The sequence below is a fragment of the Sprattus sprattus genome, assembly GCF_963457725.1.
Source record: "Sprattus sprattus genome assembly, chromosome: 3".
NCBI classification, from domain to species: Eukaryota; Metazoa; Chordata; class Actinopteri; order Clupeiformes; family Clupeidae; genus Sprattus; species Sprattus sprattus.
The window spans coordinates 17,064,071-17,081,223 of record NC_137922.1 but is presented as its reverse complement, the minus strand read 5'-3'; the positions used below and the strand labels follow the sequence as shown (position 1 = coordinate 17,081,223).

Here is a 17,153-nt window from a genome sequence, read left to right as displayed (position 1 = left end):
CTGCCTCACGCTGCCTCCTTGGCGGGCAGGCAGATTAATGTGTGACACTGTCATCTCCCGCCCCCACGCCTGAAAGAGGATTCAGTTAGAGGAGTCGCGTCGGAGGAGGCACTGAAATTAGAGGCCTTGTTGATGGAAAGGAAATGGAAAGTGGATGAAAGAAATTTCAAGAAAATGAAAGGGTATGATATTTTTTTGGAGGGGTGCGGGGGGGGGGGGGGGGGGTAGCTGTTAAGGCAAGTGGTGTTTTTCAGTTAAGCAGACACGGATTTCTTCCCCTGTGAGTCACGGTTTGCATAATGAATTTCAACAGACACTGCGGGTCAGGGCGGTTATTACCCAAACATATGAGAGACGATGTTCTACAAATGTCAGATGACCCGTTTTATTTTCTATTTATTTTGACTTTGTCCCGCATGGAGTAAACAAACACTGGAGGTGTATGTGGGAGACATCAAACATATTGCTGAGGTGACATGGGGACATTTTCTGCACAGGGAGAAGAAAAAACGATGAATAAAACATTGGGAACGTCTGGCACGAGTTCAGACTGTATGAATGTATGAATGCATTTGTCTTTGTACGTGCATGCATGCTTGCTTGCTTGCGCGTGTGTGTGTGTGTGTGTGTGTGTTTGTGTGTCGACATGGCCAACTAAGTCCAATTTCCATCCACAGAGACAGAACACACGCACGCACACACACACACACGCACACACACAGACGCACACACACTAACACACACACAAACTTACTTCCCCCTCCAAACTCTTTAAGGCAGTGAACTGTGGACCAGTTAAAATGAGGACAGGAGTCACAGGACACTCCGCTGTGTCAACCGGTCACCATGGATACCTAGACACTACCTTAGCCTACATCCCATTGTGACTCATTCGTTCTGAAACACTCGGCGACACAGTGAGTGCTCTGGACATAAGAGTGGGGAGCTATACGTCAAACATGGAAGGGTCCAAACACCACTTGTGTGTCAGTTTTCAACCTTACCCACCACTAATCAGACAGCGATGGCACAGACGACGCCACAGCTTGTATTGTTCATTCATCTAAATGACAACGTCTCAAACGAGTTGTTGGCACGGGCAGCCACTGTGGCTGGCATGTGGGCATTACGCCAGCACCCTCCCCTCCTCTAGCCGCTCCTCCGTCTGCTGGGTGGCATGGTGGATCTCTTCAAGGCGAATGAGGGAAGGAAAGACAGAGAAGAAAAAAAAAAAAAGAAGTGTGGGAATCTACTGACCTTTCTGTCACATCCTGACAGAAAAAGTGCGTTTGTCAGAGAGCAGAGGACAATCAATGTCAGCATCATTGTGGAGGCGATCTAACCCCCCATCTCCACCCCAACCCCCCCCCCCCCCCACACACACACACACACACACACACACACACACTCACACAAGGTTAAAAATAACTTAACCATGTGCCAGCACCCCATATTGGGACTGATTTAGTAAGCAATTAGAAAAAGCCATCGGCTTCAGGTCAAGTCAGAGTGAGAACAAAAGGGTCCAATTTAGTGCTTAGGAAAAATCAATGGCCTTCGATTCCAGAAGCTTCCGGAATAATAGTTCAAATACTTACTCTTTTATGAGGACCTTAAATGTAAAAATAAATCTGATATGAATTTATATTCTGTTTGAGATTTCTTTGGGAGTGAGTCTATATGGATTACTATATTTCCCACTAACATTACGAGTACACCAGTGTGCATTGATTTGCCACTAAAATGCACAAGTCACACTCTCTTTATATCTTTCATAACCCCCCCCCCCCCCCCGGCCTCCTCTTTTTGTCTTGGAGGAGCACGAGAAAGGATAAAGTACAAGGTGTTTCTCGTCCTCCCGTGGATTTATCTGCCTCTTGTTTATCACTTTGTTTACTGCCTCCCCGATGTTGTCTGCTGTTGGCATCCATCAAAACTCCCTGCTCCCAAACCTAGTCAAACTTGTTTTTTTTCAAATCGTCCGGAATGTTCCTCTTCAACTTTAATATACAAAGAAAAGAAAAAACATCAGCGAGGCGAAACAGGTTTTAACAACTGCGGAGGGAATCGTGGAACACGCCGTCTGCGTGCCGTCTCCAAAAAAAAAAAAAAAAAAGACACGCCGGTCGCAGATTGCCCAGACCACTCGTTTTGGGTCAAAGGGGCTTCCGTAAATCAGTGCTCTCCATTCCTTTTAACTTCCTCTCTCTTTCTCCCTCACCCCTCCACTGGCTGTGGCCCCCTTGACACGGCGCTATTTATCACGCGTTCATCCGGCTCTCCCCAGCCCCGCGCCGTAAAACAAGACCCTGAGGTAATATAGAAGCAATGGAGTGCCGTAGATCTGTAGTTGTCTATGACAAAGTCAACGCAAAGTGAAACCGCAGTGGTCCCACTCCACTAACAACCCCGTGGGCCGGATGCCAGCTCTGACAATCTGCAGCTCTTCACCATTGCAGGGGGTTGGAGGGGAAAAGAACAGAGAGAGGCGTCTCCAGATACTAGCTTGAAGTGGCAGAAACGAGGCGTTGCCGCTGAACACAACCGCTGCGTACATCTAAGATGCTTTGATATAATATTCCAGTGCACGGTGTAGTACTAAAAGCCAAAAGGAAACAGAATTACCATGACTTTGAATCAAGCCATCTCTTCAGCGGCAGTGTTATGCAAGTTGCTTTGATACAGTGCTCTAATGTTTCTGCTGCATGTAGGATGTAGGCCTAACAGCCAAAGGAACAAAACTATTTACAAAATGGAGGTACCCACACACCATGTGCATGACTTTCAGAAAAGGGCGTCTGTTAAAACACTTCAATGCCAATGTCGTTTAAGATGCTTTTAAACAGTATTGAAGTGCCTCTGCAGCCAAAGCAACAAAACTACGAATAAATTGTCGGTGTGCACGCAACGCAATGTATATGACTTGGAATCGAGGCATCTGTTAAAACACTTCAATGACGATGTAACAGTATTAATGACAGTGTTGGCAGACAGACACAAAACCTCTGCTGTGTCCACTGTTGCCCGTCGCGACCACAGGGGGGCAATACTGACCAAAGCAATTACCCTCCGCTGAGCCGGCGGTGGCCCTGGGGGGGAGGAGGGGGTTAGGCAGCTGTGAAACAGCCTCACCTCGCTTGTCAGCTTTTACTGGAGCACGATAACCCACTCTGACATATCCTTCTCCCCCCCCCCCCCCCACCCCCCTCTTTTTCTCCTCCTCTTCTCTTTCTCCTTTCACCCTCTGCACCCCTCTCTCCTTCTCTCAGCCCTACGTCACCCCCCCCCCCCCCTCGCCCCTGTCTTTCTCCACGTCCCCTCTCTCTCTCACTCTCTTTCTCTACCTCTTCTACCACGGTGAAATATGGGCCCACCTGCCACTTTGCGGCGCTGACAGCAGATGACAGTCTGGAGGAAATACCACAGGACCGGGATTTATGGGGTGGCCAGCCGCTGACAGCCCAGGTGAGATAGGACCAGCAGAAGGAGGAGGAGGAGGAGGAAGTCGAGGAGGAGGAGGGGGGGGGGGGAGAAGTGGGGTGGCCTCCACACAGAGCGGAGGGAGGAGGTGATTAGGAACAGGGACTTGAGGAGTGGAGGGGGGGAAGAAAGGAGAAGAGGGAGGTGGAGGGATGGGATGAGACGGAGTGCAGGTCTGAACAGCTGGCGTGTCAGAGCTCAGTTAGAGGCCATGGCAAAGGCAAACGAACGAGGGGGGGGGGAGGGGGGGCCCACGCTGCCTGCCAGGATCTGCTCACCCAGAAGGCTCTGCAGTGAAACGAGGACTCATCAATCTACCCGTCAACATTAGTTTGGGCCTGAACAGAGCCGGATTCATCTTGTACGATGTGCTATATGAAAAACTGTTTATACAGCAAATATGAACGCAACTCTAACACACCTATTTATAACGAATGAATTACTAATTCAATTCTAACTCCGAATTAAAATCAATATTCACCACACCTTGAAAACGGACTTGCAACAGTGAAGCTGGAAAGTGTTTTTTGAAAAACTGTGAAATTCTATGGGTTAATCAGCAACTTAAAAGTTTTGGACCTACATTAAAGATTTAATGAATAAGACACTGAAGACCAACAGAGTGATGGATTTCAGGTGGAAGTGTGGAAGTGGTGGTGTCTCACTGGTCAGAGGCTTTAAGGGGGTGCCTGAGTAACCCGTCAGGAGGCTTGGAGTTAGTGGTTTTAACTGGGAGTATCTTTAACTGGTCTTACCTTTTGACCACATCTGCGCCGTTCCAGCAGGCAAGGCCATCTCCAGAGGCGAGCTCGCTCATGCAGAGCTGGTCCGCCAGGCCACCGTAGAATGTGCGATACAAGCGCAGGCTGTTTATAAACTCCCTGTGAAAACAGACAGGCGGACGGGCGGAAGATCTGTTATGAGAAGGGCCCTTCTATCATCATCAAGAGACCACATGCCTGTGAAATTGCTGATTCCAGTGTGATAAGACAAAACTGTAGTTACAGAACGTATGCACTAGATGGCAATCAAGGCTTACGAAACTGTAGTTTCTTCAGCTGTCCACTAGGTGGCAAACAGCTGCCTCTACCTGCCACTAATGTAAGGTGTGTCACCAAATCCCTTTTCCCCTTAATTGACATACTGTCTGTGTAATGGATAGATAGAGGGACCAATTGATGTCAGTTGGATGAACATATTTAAAGAACTATCAACCTTTAGTACAAAAAACAACAGGAGAAGGGCATAGGGCTGAAGAAAACATGTATGAGGAAGGATGGATTATGGGGGAAAAATAATTGACAAAAATATAAGAAGGGGTGAAAAATGGATGGGTGAGTGAATGAAGTGACAGACAGACAGAGAAATAAGACCATGAAACAGACAGACAGAAATAAATTCAACAGGCAGACAGAGAGACAGACAGACAAAAAAAGACAAATATGTTAACAGAAACACACAGAAACACACAGAGACAGACAACCACACAAACACACACACACACACACACACACACACACACACACACACACACACACACACACACACACACACACAGAGACTTACTTCCTCCTGTTGGCGAGGGAGGTGTCGATGTCTCGAGGTGAAGCTCGGAGCGGGATAGAGTCTCTGCCGCCACCACCCATCTGTGCGCTGCCCGTCTCGGCCTCCCCCCTGCTGGGGTGCCCACAGATCCTGTGCACCTGTGGGGAAAGCAGACCACACAGTCACGGCCACTTCCTGTACAAGGACAATCCACCTCATGGGCAGGGTAACATTGAACTTCAATTGCATTCCTATCAGAATATCTGTGCAGAATGAGAATCCTGTTGTTTCTGCATTATGTCCCAGTGTGTCATCTGTTTGCTGTGCGGAAGGAGACTAGTATGTCACCTTATTGATTTGACCACTGTCTAGTATAACAACCGCACTGATATGGTCAGTGTCTTGTGCAAAAGAGGTTTGTTATAAACAAATAACTGGTTTGTGAATGCAGATAAATCAACACTTTGCCTCAAACAGGTGATCACAAGGCTAAATGCAGGGAGATATTGTGGGTATGACGCTCCTCTTTCATACAGTAAATGTTCAGTGACCTATGACCCTATGACCAGAGATTTTGGGAGACTCAGTGTTTGCCAAAATTTGGATGACTTCGGCAAAATACAGAAATGACATCCTCTTAAAATATACCCCCCACTTCCTGAGCACCTGGCAAGCCCCCTCTCTTTGTTCAATTCATAATCACCTAAGAGCAATCACAGTACAGTGCCACTTGCCAAGGGTATTGTAGCTACACTGAATCATGTGCTAAGAGCATGCTAGGTCTTAGGAAGAGATTCAAATAGAACGTGTAACGATGACTAAGCCAAACCACTGATTCGTCCAAAGGGATTTTAGAAAATTAATGAATGTGTAATTAAATAATACAACAACATGTATCAATCATTCTCTGATTACAACAAAATGTCCTTTGTCCCCCCCCACCATGTCATTGATCAGGATCAATATCATGCAGATTCAAATGCCATGTGGATACATTGAAAAAGTCACAGCCTGTGTTAAGTGCCACATTGTGTGTGTGCTCAGGCTCATCAAACGCCCGGTGAAATGGATTTCCAGTTTGGGGTGCGAGGGCTTCTAAGGACAATGATTTCCGGTCTTGGGCACTGGATCACGGACTAATCCAATAGCAAGAGCGGGTGAATGTCTTCAGCCAGTTTCAGCCAGATGGAAGGCACAAAGCGAAGCGGAGCACAAAGGGGGGATGGCCGAGCATACAAATACCGCCTCGCAAATTGAAGAACTGCTGCTCGTCAGAGAGAAGTTAATGGATTTCCAGAAAAACTCATCCATCTCTCTTCCGCACATGTGTGTGTATGTGTGTGTGAGTGAGTGAGTGAGTGAGGGAGTGAGTGAGTGTGTGTGTGTGTGTGTGTGTGCGTGCACTGACATTGCACATCACTGCAAATAACGTCCCTAAACGGTCACAGCGACACGTAAGTGATCAGTGTGGAGGAGCTTGGCTCCACCGGTGAAACCAAATGGGAAATCAATGCTGTTGTTCGCCTGCAGAACAGCATCAGCTTATTTTCCCAAAGGAAACAAATTACCCCAGCAAGCCTTTTAACTGCCCTTTCCCTCATGTTATGCCCTACAGGGCCTGACCTCTCATCTTGTTCAATTTGTGGAGCTTCAGGTGAACCGGTGGACAGTGGCCACTACTTTTTTTTTAAATGCAGTGTCAGATGCTGTCCACTAGATGGCGGTGTTGTTTGTGATGCAGTAGGTAGAGGGGTCACAAGAGGGTTTTTCAGGGTCTCTGCTGGTGGAGGGTTGTGGTGTAAAACATGTGAACATGTAATATGATTTGGTTGGCTAATGCGGCCATGAGCAATTGGATGGTGGCTTGGCTCTTGGTCTCAGTTTAAACAAGCAAGGCTCAAATCAGTCAGGCCAGTAATGACCACAGACTGCAATGTTGCCCAATACCAAGAGGTACCATTTACTGAGCTGCAAAATATATCCATCCCGTGAAAGGTATCATGAAGTCTGTATACTGCATCAGCGGAATGTGCTTGTTTGGTGCTTGTGAAATCATGGTCTATGTGTACTTATGTCATGGCTACACAACAACAACAGCAATGTGTGTGTGTGTGTGTGTGCGTGCGTGCGTGTGCAAGTTTTAGGGCAGTAGGACTGTGTTTCTCCACAGAAGAAGAAGCACTTAGAAGATGTAGTGTCCAACAATCTTGCATATAATTGCAAACAAACACAAACACAAACCTAAAACATCATGCAATGTGTGCTTGTACACATTCTTCCACAGTAGCTTCACAGCAGCAGCACATGTGTTATTTTAAGCAAATCAAATTTACAGGATGACTGAGGGAGATGTTGGTGACGTGTGTTTCTGTGTGTGTGTGTGTTTATGTGTATGTGTGTGTGGGGTGCATCCTGTTCCAGCTGGCACCGGGCATGGGTGTGGGGGGGGGGGGGGGGGGGGGTGTGCCTGCTGCAGCTGCCCGCCTGAGTGGCACAGAAGGGGGTGATGAGGATGAGGGCAGAAGGGAAAGAGGGAGGGCAGAAGGGAGGAGAGGGGGGTATTTTTGGGATCGCTGTGAGCATGCTTTGGCCCAATGTGGCATGTGCGATTTCAAGCCTCTTTAGGAGCAGGGCCCGGCACTGCATTCCTCTGCACTCTGGCCCGGCCGTCGAACCCACAGCGGATTCGAAACAGTGAGTTTGTGGAAATGGCGGAGCGCATCGGGAATGCGATCTGGATGGCCCTTTAGGATGGTGTAAGGAGAGAGAGAGAGAGAGAGGGAGAGGAAGAGTGAGAGAGAGGGAGAGAGGGAGAGGGAAAGAGGGAGCGAGAGAGAGGGAGAGAGGGAGAGGGAGAGAGGGAGCGAGAGAGAGGAAGAGAGGGAGAGAGAGAGATAGGGGGAGGAAAACACACACAGGGCACGGAGTTCATATTTGGGCTGTTTTTGCGAATGATTGTGTGTTTGTGTGTGTGTGTTGTTTGTTTGTTTTTGTGTGTGGGCGTCTGTGTGTGCATGTCACTAGATGAATCATCTGGCCTTTGTTATTTGCCCAATGCCACCAAATATAAACGACATACTTTCTGTCCATCCATGTGAAACATTTCATGTAGATTTGATGCCCAGACCTCACTGGGTAGAGAGTTCAGCTGCGTGGGACTCTGCCAACGAACAACTATTTTGCCCAAGCAATTTAGCCTTGCTCTGCCTTGCCCACAACTTTATGGCCTCCACCGCGGTCTGGAAACTCCCTCTGGATGTGTTTGTGTCAGAGGTGTCGCGACTGGGCGCAAACTAAAATGACATTAAGAATAATTGGATCAGGTAATGATGTAGCTTAATGTCTCACAAGGTTTAAGTTATTCGCGCCAAAATAAGCAAATCAAACTCTAACCCAATCCAGCAAGGACAAAACCCTCAATACCTTTACCACACAACACACACAACACCTTTACCACACAACACACACAACACCTTTACCACACAACACACACAACACCTTTACCACACAACACACACAACACCTTTAACACACAACACACACAACACCTTTACCACACAACACACACAACACCTTTAACACACAACACACACAACACCTTTACCACACAACACACACAACACCTTTAACACACAACACACACAACACCTTTAACACACAACACACACAACACCTTTAACACACAACACACACAACACCTTTAACACACAACACCTTTAACACACAACACACACAACACCTTTAACACACAACACCTTTAACACACAACACACACAACACCTTTAACACACAACACACACAACACCTTTCCCCTAATAAGACTAATGTCTCCATGCCATGTTCTGCTCATGTTTTAGGCTTGCCTTTTTGGCCATGTAACTTCTCATAAAAACAGATCTTATTTTGGGGTTGATGATAACCTGTATAAGCCTGCGTGATCTAGGCTTGCTGTTAAATTAAAATTAGCATCAGTGTGAAGGTCAGGTGAGGACCTCAGCTTGATTTCCATGCTGGTATTGAAACTGGTTTATGGAGTAGGCTTGCCGAAGTTCGTCTTGAATCTGGAATCCAATTTTCACACCACATTAGCACGCCAACGTGTTAATAGCGTTGGCATAAACCTTAAAGGCTCTCTGGCAACCAGACCGTCCTTCTGATTACTTCACTGACAAACAAAATGACTGGATTGAAAAGTACCTAAAAGAAGTGAAATGTTCAAGTATGTACGTACATCTGTCTAGTTACAGCACCAGTAAGACAGAGTGAACACCCCACCCCTTCACTAGTTTTTATATCCACATGTGAAAAACTATCATTACCTTTAAGGACGGAGATGGATAATGCAGGAAAAGGTCAATTTTAAACCAAACTCCACCCAGGTTCAAGGATAAATCCGTTATTTTAGAGCAAGCCCTGCCATTTGGAAGTAGATGGCAGTAGATATGGAATTCCATCAGTGGAGATGTAATATGCATTAACGGAGATATGGATAGAACTGGAGTATTTTTTTCTTTGTCAAGCTTTCTGCAAACAGTGTGGAGAAATTTGTAAAATAGTTGTCTAATTATTTTCTCCAAAAGACATTCCCTTGAGAAAAGGCTTTGTGTTAAGATGGAGGGGGTGTACAGCCCCTCATACGCATTGTTCAAGGCCATTAGCCCTCCCAATTAACTTGACTGGGTCATAAATGGTAGATGGTCATTTAAGTGTTCATATGAATGGAGTGATTATGAGCTTTTATGCATATAACACACGTAGTGGTCACAGATCAAGAAGTAAAAGTATTGGGAAGGATCAAAGAGGGTACAAAAGCTCCATTACCTGTTCCACCTTAGTCAGTGGAGATAAATGTAATTACTATGGGTGATGTGAGATGCATTTACAGCAACAGCTAATTAGCCATTTTATCTGGGTAAATAGTGTAGACATTTACTCTATGGAAATCTGTTTCATTGACATTCTGTCAGTGTCAACAAAATGTTTTTTCTTTTTAAAATAGTATGCATTTGTGGAAACTGACAGGGCCTAGCAGATCCAAGGGAAATTCAATAATTATCATAATTTCAAGCATTAATCAGAATGATCATGGCATAATTACCATTGTATTATTCATTGTTTGGATTGGTGATGACATTTGAGAAGAGCCCTGGAAGTGCTTTCAGGCACACAATAAATAGATTTGGTTCTTACTCCATTTGTCCAGCAAAATACATTTTCTCCTGAACACTCTTGCACACACTGACATACACACAGACAGAGAGAACTACACTCACATTCACCCAAACCCACCTCCCCACACACACACCACACACTGGCAGATACACAAAGATAGAGAGAACTACTCACACACATCCACCTAAACCACTCCCCCCCCCAACCCTCACACACACACACACTGACAGACAGTTGGACGGGCAGAGAGACCAAGAAGCACACTTATACCTACCTCAATCCAAACCCGCACCAAACATACACACACACACACACACACACACACACACACACACACACACACACACACACAAAAACACACTCACTTGTGTGGAGAGGCGTGGGCCATTCTTCTGTGCGTGCGCCACGGCCTCCTGCACCAGGGCGTGTGCGCCCAACAGCACCTGCTCCAGGTCCTGTGTGCCCTGCATCCTTCCAGACAGCTCCTCCAGCGAGCGCACAAACTCCAGCCAGTGGGCGTCCACCTCGGCCAGGCTGGCCAGGCAGCCGCGCAGCACGTTCAGGCAGTAGCCCATGCAGGGGCGGCTCTGGGTCAGGCCCTGGCAGTGGGGGCAGTAGCTCATCTTGAGCAGCCCCCGCTTGCACTCGCGACTCAGCTGCAGGTGGTCGGTGGTGTTGATCACCTCCACGGCCAGGTGCAGCGCCTGGAGGAAGACGCGGGCAGGAACGGCGGCACGGCCGACCTGCGCGGCCAGCTGGGCCGGGGCGCCGCCGAACGGAGCGGCCAGGTTGCGGCGGGCGGAACGCACACACTCGGCGTAGGCCCGGGAGATGGGGGCCAGGCCGGGGTTGATGAGGCGGTTGTAGACGAGCGGGAAGAGCGCGTCGAAGAAGCGCTGCACCAGCTCGTCCACGCTCAGCTCCGAGCCCAGCACGAACAGGCTGATGTCGGTGAAGAGCTCGCTAACGGCGCCCGATGCCTCGGTGGCCATGTCACGGTACGTGCTCAGGAGCACAGAAGAGGTGTAGTTCTCCGCCTGTAGCATCACGTTCTCAAAAGTGTCTGGGGGAGGTAAAAGAGAGAGAAGGAGTGAGTGAGAGAGAGAGGTGAAGATACCAATCTAGCTGTAAACTATAATAACATACAATAACATAATGTAAAATAATAAACACAGGTTTATAGGAGAGAGAAAGAAAGAAAGAAAGAGAGAGTGAAGATTAAGGTAAATATGGTCTGCATGGCAGCGGCATCATAAAAACACATCAGAACAAAGATAGCCATTGTTTGGGGATATTCATCTTTTACACCTGATTGCTTGCATAAAACTCTATGTATCTAGTAGTAAAACACAATTATGAACTTTAAGATCATACTATATTTGAACATATACAGTATCTGATATGGACATATAACTGACACATGAATCAGTGTATCCATTTGATCAACTTAATGTATTAAATGTTAAACTGATTTGTGGAAGCCTACATAACATCATTAGCCCTTTACCATTTCCCTGAGGAGAAGGAGCCCTTTTTTACTGAGGGTTCAGGCATGAATCCAAGCCCTGGGACTTCAACAGCGCTACTTCAGGAAAAGCTTTTCTTATGGGCCGACCCCACTTTGCATAGGTCAACACTGCACAAGAGTGTGGGCATGTGCATGCTCAGTTTGTGTGTGTGTGTGTGTGTGTGTGTGTGTGTGTGTGTGTGTGTGTGTGTGTGTGAGAGAGAGAGAGATAGGCAAAGGATGAGTGTGAGTGAGATGAGGCAGAGATGAAGAGGGGAGAGAAAATAGAAAGGAAAAAAGGACTAATATCTGGGGAGATATAGCCAAAAGGACTACAGAGAAGGAAAAGGGGACATAGAGAAAGTGAGAGAAAATCAGACGCAGGGAGAGAGATAACATGAGAGTGGGAGAGAGAGAGAGAGAGAGAGAGAAAATAAGTGTGGATGAAAGGCGACAGGAGAAACTGGGAGGCAGTGGTGTGCTGAGCAGGTCCCCCAGAGCAGAGCAGAGCACAGTGTGAAGGCGTGTGTATGTGAGAGATGTCTGGTGCCCCCTCACTGCGAGGAGCTGCTTGAAGTCAGCAGGAGTTGCAAAACCCTCCAGGAACAGCCTACAGCCCTCACCATCTCTCTCGCAGGCGCAGGCACAGGCACAGGCACACACACGCACACGCACACAAGGAAATACTCTCACTATTGCTCAGAAACATACAGCTCAGCTCACAGCCCTCCTGGAGGTGATACAGCTTCAGAGACAGAGTATGGTAACGCACACGCACACGCACACGTACACACGCACATCAAAGCCTGAATAAGTCTGTGTGAGAGTAAGTATGCATGCTCTGAAAAGTCTTACTGAGTCATTTATATTGCCATAAGAGATACTGAACTACAAGGGTATCAAAAGGTGGGAAAATGTAGGATACCCATCATCTTCCATACCAGATTGGGCCAACTTACGCAAGCACTGACTTGAACCCTGAGAATGTTAGTGTGATGCAATGCGGCAGAGAAGCAACAATTTTGTTTCTTTTTCTGCATTTGAGCATGTTCAGTTTCCTGGCAGGTGAACAATTTGTCTTTGGGCGCTCCAACCCCCGAAAAGACGTGTTTATTTGTTTTAATTACAAGATTTTCGTCATGGCTTGGTTTTTCATTTCAAAGCTCTTGCTTGTGACGACCACCACTCCCCCAGGCTAATTACAATTTCACAAAGGTTCGTAGGCGAATGAGTCGACTTTGATGTCTGTCCATAAAGGCATAAGACGTCTTCACGCTACAAAAGAGGCCTTATCCTTTAAAACAGAGCAGCTTTGTGCCATTGTCTACAAATTGGCAGTCCTCAACTGTCGACATGAGTCAAATGCCATATCAGATGTTGCTGAGGTGATCATAATGAGGATCATATTAAGGATCATTAGTCATGATGGTGCTGCCAAAGTCAACACACAGGGACCAAAACAATTTTGGAGGCTTTGAAAGGTCAACACAGTCCCGTAACCAGGAGAGTTGGCCTTTTCCACTGTGTGTGTGTGTGTTTGTGTGTGTGTGTGTCTGTGTGCGTGTATATGTCAAGCTACCCTGAGGCCCCTTGTCAAATATTAGCAGTAGTCTCTCACAGGTCATGATGTTTCACACATAAATCCAGTAGCACCCTAGTTCCCCAGCTCTACCTTCCTAAACCCTGCCATCCCAGAACATATTCACACAGGAGATACTTTGAGTAGCAAAAATAGTTTTGCAGAGGACAACCAAGAAATAGAGACGCTAACAGCAAACAGAAGTGTGAATACCATGGTAGTCTGTCTTTAGTCTTTCTATGGCATGCTACATCTTTGTCTAATGTCATAACTGATGCACAACACAAAACATAACAATGCACAATAGGTGCTGAGCGGGACCACCACATCTTACAGAGGCACACAGGTGGGTGCCTGCAGACGACTTGAGAGAATCCAGCTGCGGACTTTGAGCACTGACAAAAGTTATGATTCTATCTATGAGGAGGCTGCGTGGCAGAACGGATGCCATGCGCTGTGGGCAGCCGGCGGGAAGCGCAATTTCCTGTCGCCCCTGCTTTGTCTGTGGTAGGATCACGGCATGCCGTGTAAGCAATATCCACAGGGGCGTTTACTGCAGAGGTACCTGAGGATAAGCAGACGGCTTTCTCGCACAAAAAAAAAGACCCAGCCGCAGTCTCATGCTCCTGCAGCACAGCGGGACCTGCTGTTTCTCGTAGTTACCGCGGCAGAAATTCATACACAGTGGAAATATTGGGCCTCACTTCTTTTTTGACTTAACTAAGCCCTGTTTCATAAGTATCTGCTAAAGACCTGTAAAAAGGTTTACGAGCTGGAATATTAAACATGCAGAGTGCCCCGTAATTTTTCACATTGGTCGTTAAGCTGACACTTTGATCCAAAATGGCCTACACTACAGTGAGAGGATACTGATGGAAAACAGGGGCAGGCCATCCTTAGCATTTTACCTGTATTTCAAAGAAGGACTATAAATATTTACACTATAAATAACATGAATAAATAACATTATATTAGAAGCATAAACCAAGTACCATAGATGGGTAAAAATAAGAGCTTAAAAGACCTCAGCTCATTTTTACTTCAACCAAAGTAGGCCACCACATACCCAGGCAACGAGCTCTGAAGGAGACATGAAAGTAGTTCAAGCAGCCATGCCCAAGGGGGCCATTCTGGGCACAGACTTATCACAAGTCCAACCAGACCTGCTGCTCTCTACTCCAATATGTCTGGGTGTGAGGCGTTTGAGTGTGGTGGGATAGGAAAACATGGGGTTTCTTACAAGAGTCGCTCTGGCTTAAGCAAGCAAAGCAAGTTCGGCGGCGAAAGGTCACCCTGAACCATCGAGACGGGAACATATTTCCCCTTGGCTACGTTGGCCGGGGGCTGACCCACCACACATCACCCCGCATCATGTGCCCGTCATGGGTTGTGGCGCGGGTGAGGGATGAGGAGAGCAAGGGGGGAAAGCAAGCTGCTGAGAAACGAGTGTAGTGGGCCAAGGAGAGAGGGAGAAGGGAGGGGGAGAGAGGGGTGGGAGATGAGAGGTGGGAATTGGGGTGTGAGGAGAGAGGTGTACCATGGCATGTAGGTGCCATGGACAAGGCAGAACGAGGTGAGCTGGAAGCTGTGTGTGTCCAGAGTTTCTGATACCTCATCCAGACCTGAAGATCTTTACCACTGATGGGTCTCTGGGTCTGTGTATGGCACTTAAACAGGCTTATGGACGACTAATTCACGGGTCTAATCTCTTGTGAAAAAAATGTAGTAAACCCACTGGGAGTGAGTAAATACCAGCTGAAGATCATAACAGTCAGTTATAATCCCTACTTACAAAAACACAGTGGCTTTTTATTGGAAGGCAGAGCTTGATGACTTTTATGTAAGAATGCAAGTTAAGTCTTCAATTCGATTGTTTTAGGACTAAATTACACACTGAGTTTATGAGGTGCTGAATGGCTATTCTCTTTGGAGGACTAAATGGAGGAACTACTTCAACAGATGCTACAACGGCACCAGTAGATGAACTAGCCTCTCTTCCTATTTTAAGATGAACGGAGGAATGGAATGAGTGCAGGTTTTATGACTTTCATCTGCCTCTCTTGCTTGTATTTTACACCAGCTCACTCTAAATCAAGAATGCGTAATTCTCTCTACCAGCGGTCCTGATTTTTGGCAATGGAGAACCTCTAAAGCTTCCTTTCTGGGACAAAAAATAAACAACCAAAATTGAATTAAACAAATTCCCTATGGACCGTAAATTGAAAAAGACACAGCCTCAAAAAGACTGTCCAAATCCATTTTAGCCTCTCTCAACAGAACGGTTTCAAAAGTGAAGTGTCTGTTAAGGGCCAAAGGTGGGTCTTCATGGAAAACACACCAAGACAAACAAACAGGGTAGACAGATCTACACAGCGCATGGCACGATGCCTGAACACACTAGTTTCCTTAAAGGGATTAGAGAGCATCCGATACGTCTGGCCGTGGGGAGCTACTGAAAGTTCCACAGAGATTAGGCACAGCTGATTAAGGGGGTTTGGGAAGGAGGGGTTGCTCCAGATTACCATGCCGAGTTAATGAATCCCACTTGTCAGACCACACAAAGAGAGAGTATGTGTGTGTGTGTGTGTGTGTGTGTGTGCGTGTGTGTTGTGTTGTGTTGTGTTTGTCTACACTGAAGAGCCTAGTGAGGCCAAATCCCCCAGAGAAGGGATGTGTTCTTGCAGCGAAGGCCCCCCTGACCACTGTGACCCAGCCAGGGAGGCGTTTAAGTTCTTAGGAAGTTCCTGAGAAAGGGAGCTGGCGTTAACAGCTCAAATAACACCAACACAGATGTGTTAACAGTTCATAGACTCCTTAATTAACAGCTCAAGAAACTCCCCGCAAACTGGATAAGCCAGACTGAGCTTCTACAGTCGACATCTAAGTCCAAACGTCTCTTTCCAGGTTCATGTCTGCTTTAGTTATATTTTTGGCTTCCTCAACAGCCCAGGCCAGCCAACCCAGGTTTCACTATCACGACCCAGATTTGGCTCCCAAATCAGCCTAATAAATCAAGCTTTGTTTAGATGGGACACATGCGATGATGTTGAACTTCCCATGTGAGGAGAGAACTCATCATTCCCTTCATTAAACTCAATCAGTTTTAAAACCGAAAAAGTCGAAACAGGAAGGAGAAAAAAAATGAAAATTACATCTCGAAGTCAAATCTGTGCCGGAAGATTCACAGACAAAGTTCGCTAGCAAGGAGAATGTAAAAAGACAGCTGATAGTGGCTAAAAACCTTCCCTGAAGCGCTGCCGGCAGTTCCTCAACTCTCGCTGGCATCTCCTCAAGGGAATGCCTTAAGGCCTGCAGAGAACTCTGGGAGTGATCAAACTGCGGCAAGACGGGAAAAGTGCTAAGTCGACGGAAACAATATTAGAGAGCGTGTCACCGTGGAAACGCTGTACCTACTTCGTGCGGACAACAGTGATCTCAGGCATTTCCTCTTTCTGCCATTCCGAGATGAGAGGACAGAGAACGAAGGGAAAGAAGGAGAGGAGAGGAGGAGGAGGTGGTGGTGTGGTGTCACCTCAGATTGGAACCATATGAAGGCCCTGAGGTGAGAGCAGTGGCAGGCAGGAAGAGTCTGTGAACTAGAAGAAGGAAAGTGGGGGGAAAGCTGATAGGAAGAGTGCTTAGCTGCGCGATGGACGGCTCTCCAGGCTTAGAGAGGTGTAGCCACAGACTCCCATCTCACGCTAGGAGATTGCAACTCTATTTTTCTTTCATTTCCCCTGTGTGAGTTCGATCAGGCAATCCCAGACGGCTGCACAGTTATTTGCTGAGCGACGCTTCTGCCAAGGACCTGTCCCGATCCATTCCGACCCATTTCAGGATCAAATTACGTGTTGGCGCTCCACTACATGA

At 47.0% G+C, this 17,153-nt stretch overlaps 1 protein-coding gene across 1 annotated transcript in view; it reads right to left on the bottom strand.

The window, feature by feature from the left end:
* Positions 1-17,153, bottom strand: part of gpc5a (glypican 5a) — a gene marked incomplete at its 5' end in the record, with an annotated part of 131,149 nt that overhangs the window by 77,931 nt on the left and 36,065 nt on the right. Inside the window, 3 exons of the mRNA XM_080834992.1 lie at positions 4,236-4,361; positions 5,047-5,183; positions 10,563-11,260. Coding sequence (XP_080691118.1) covers positions 4,236-4,361; positions 5,047-5,183; positions 10,563-11,260 — 961 coding nt within the window. The remainder of the gene's footprint in view (positions 1-4,235; positions 4,362-5,046; positions 5,184-10,562; positions 11,261-17,153) is intronic.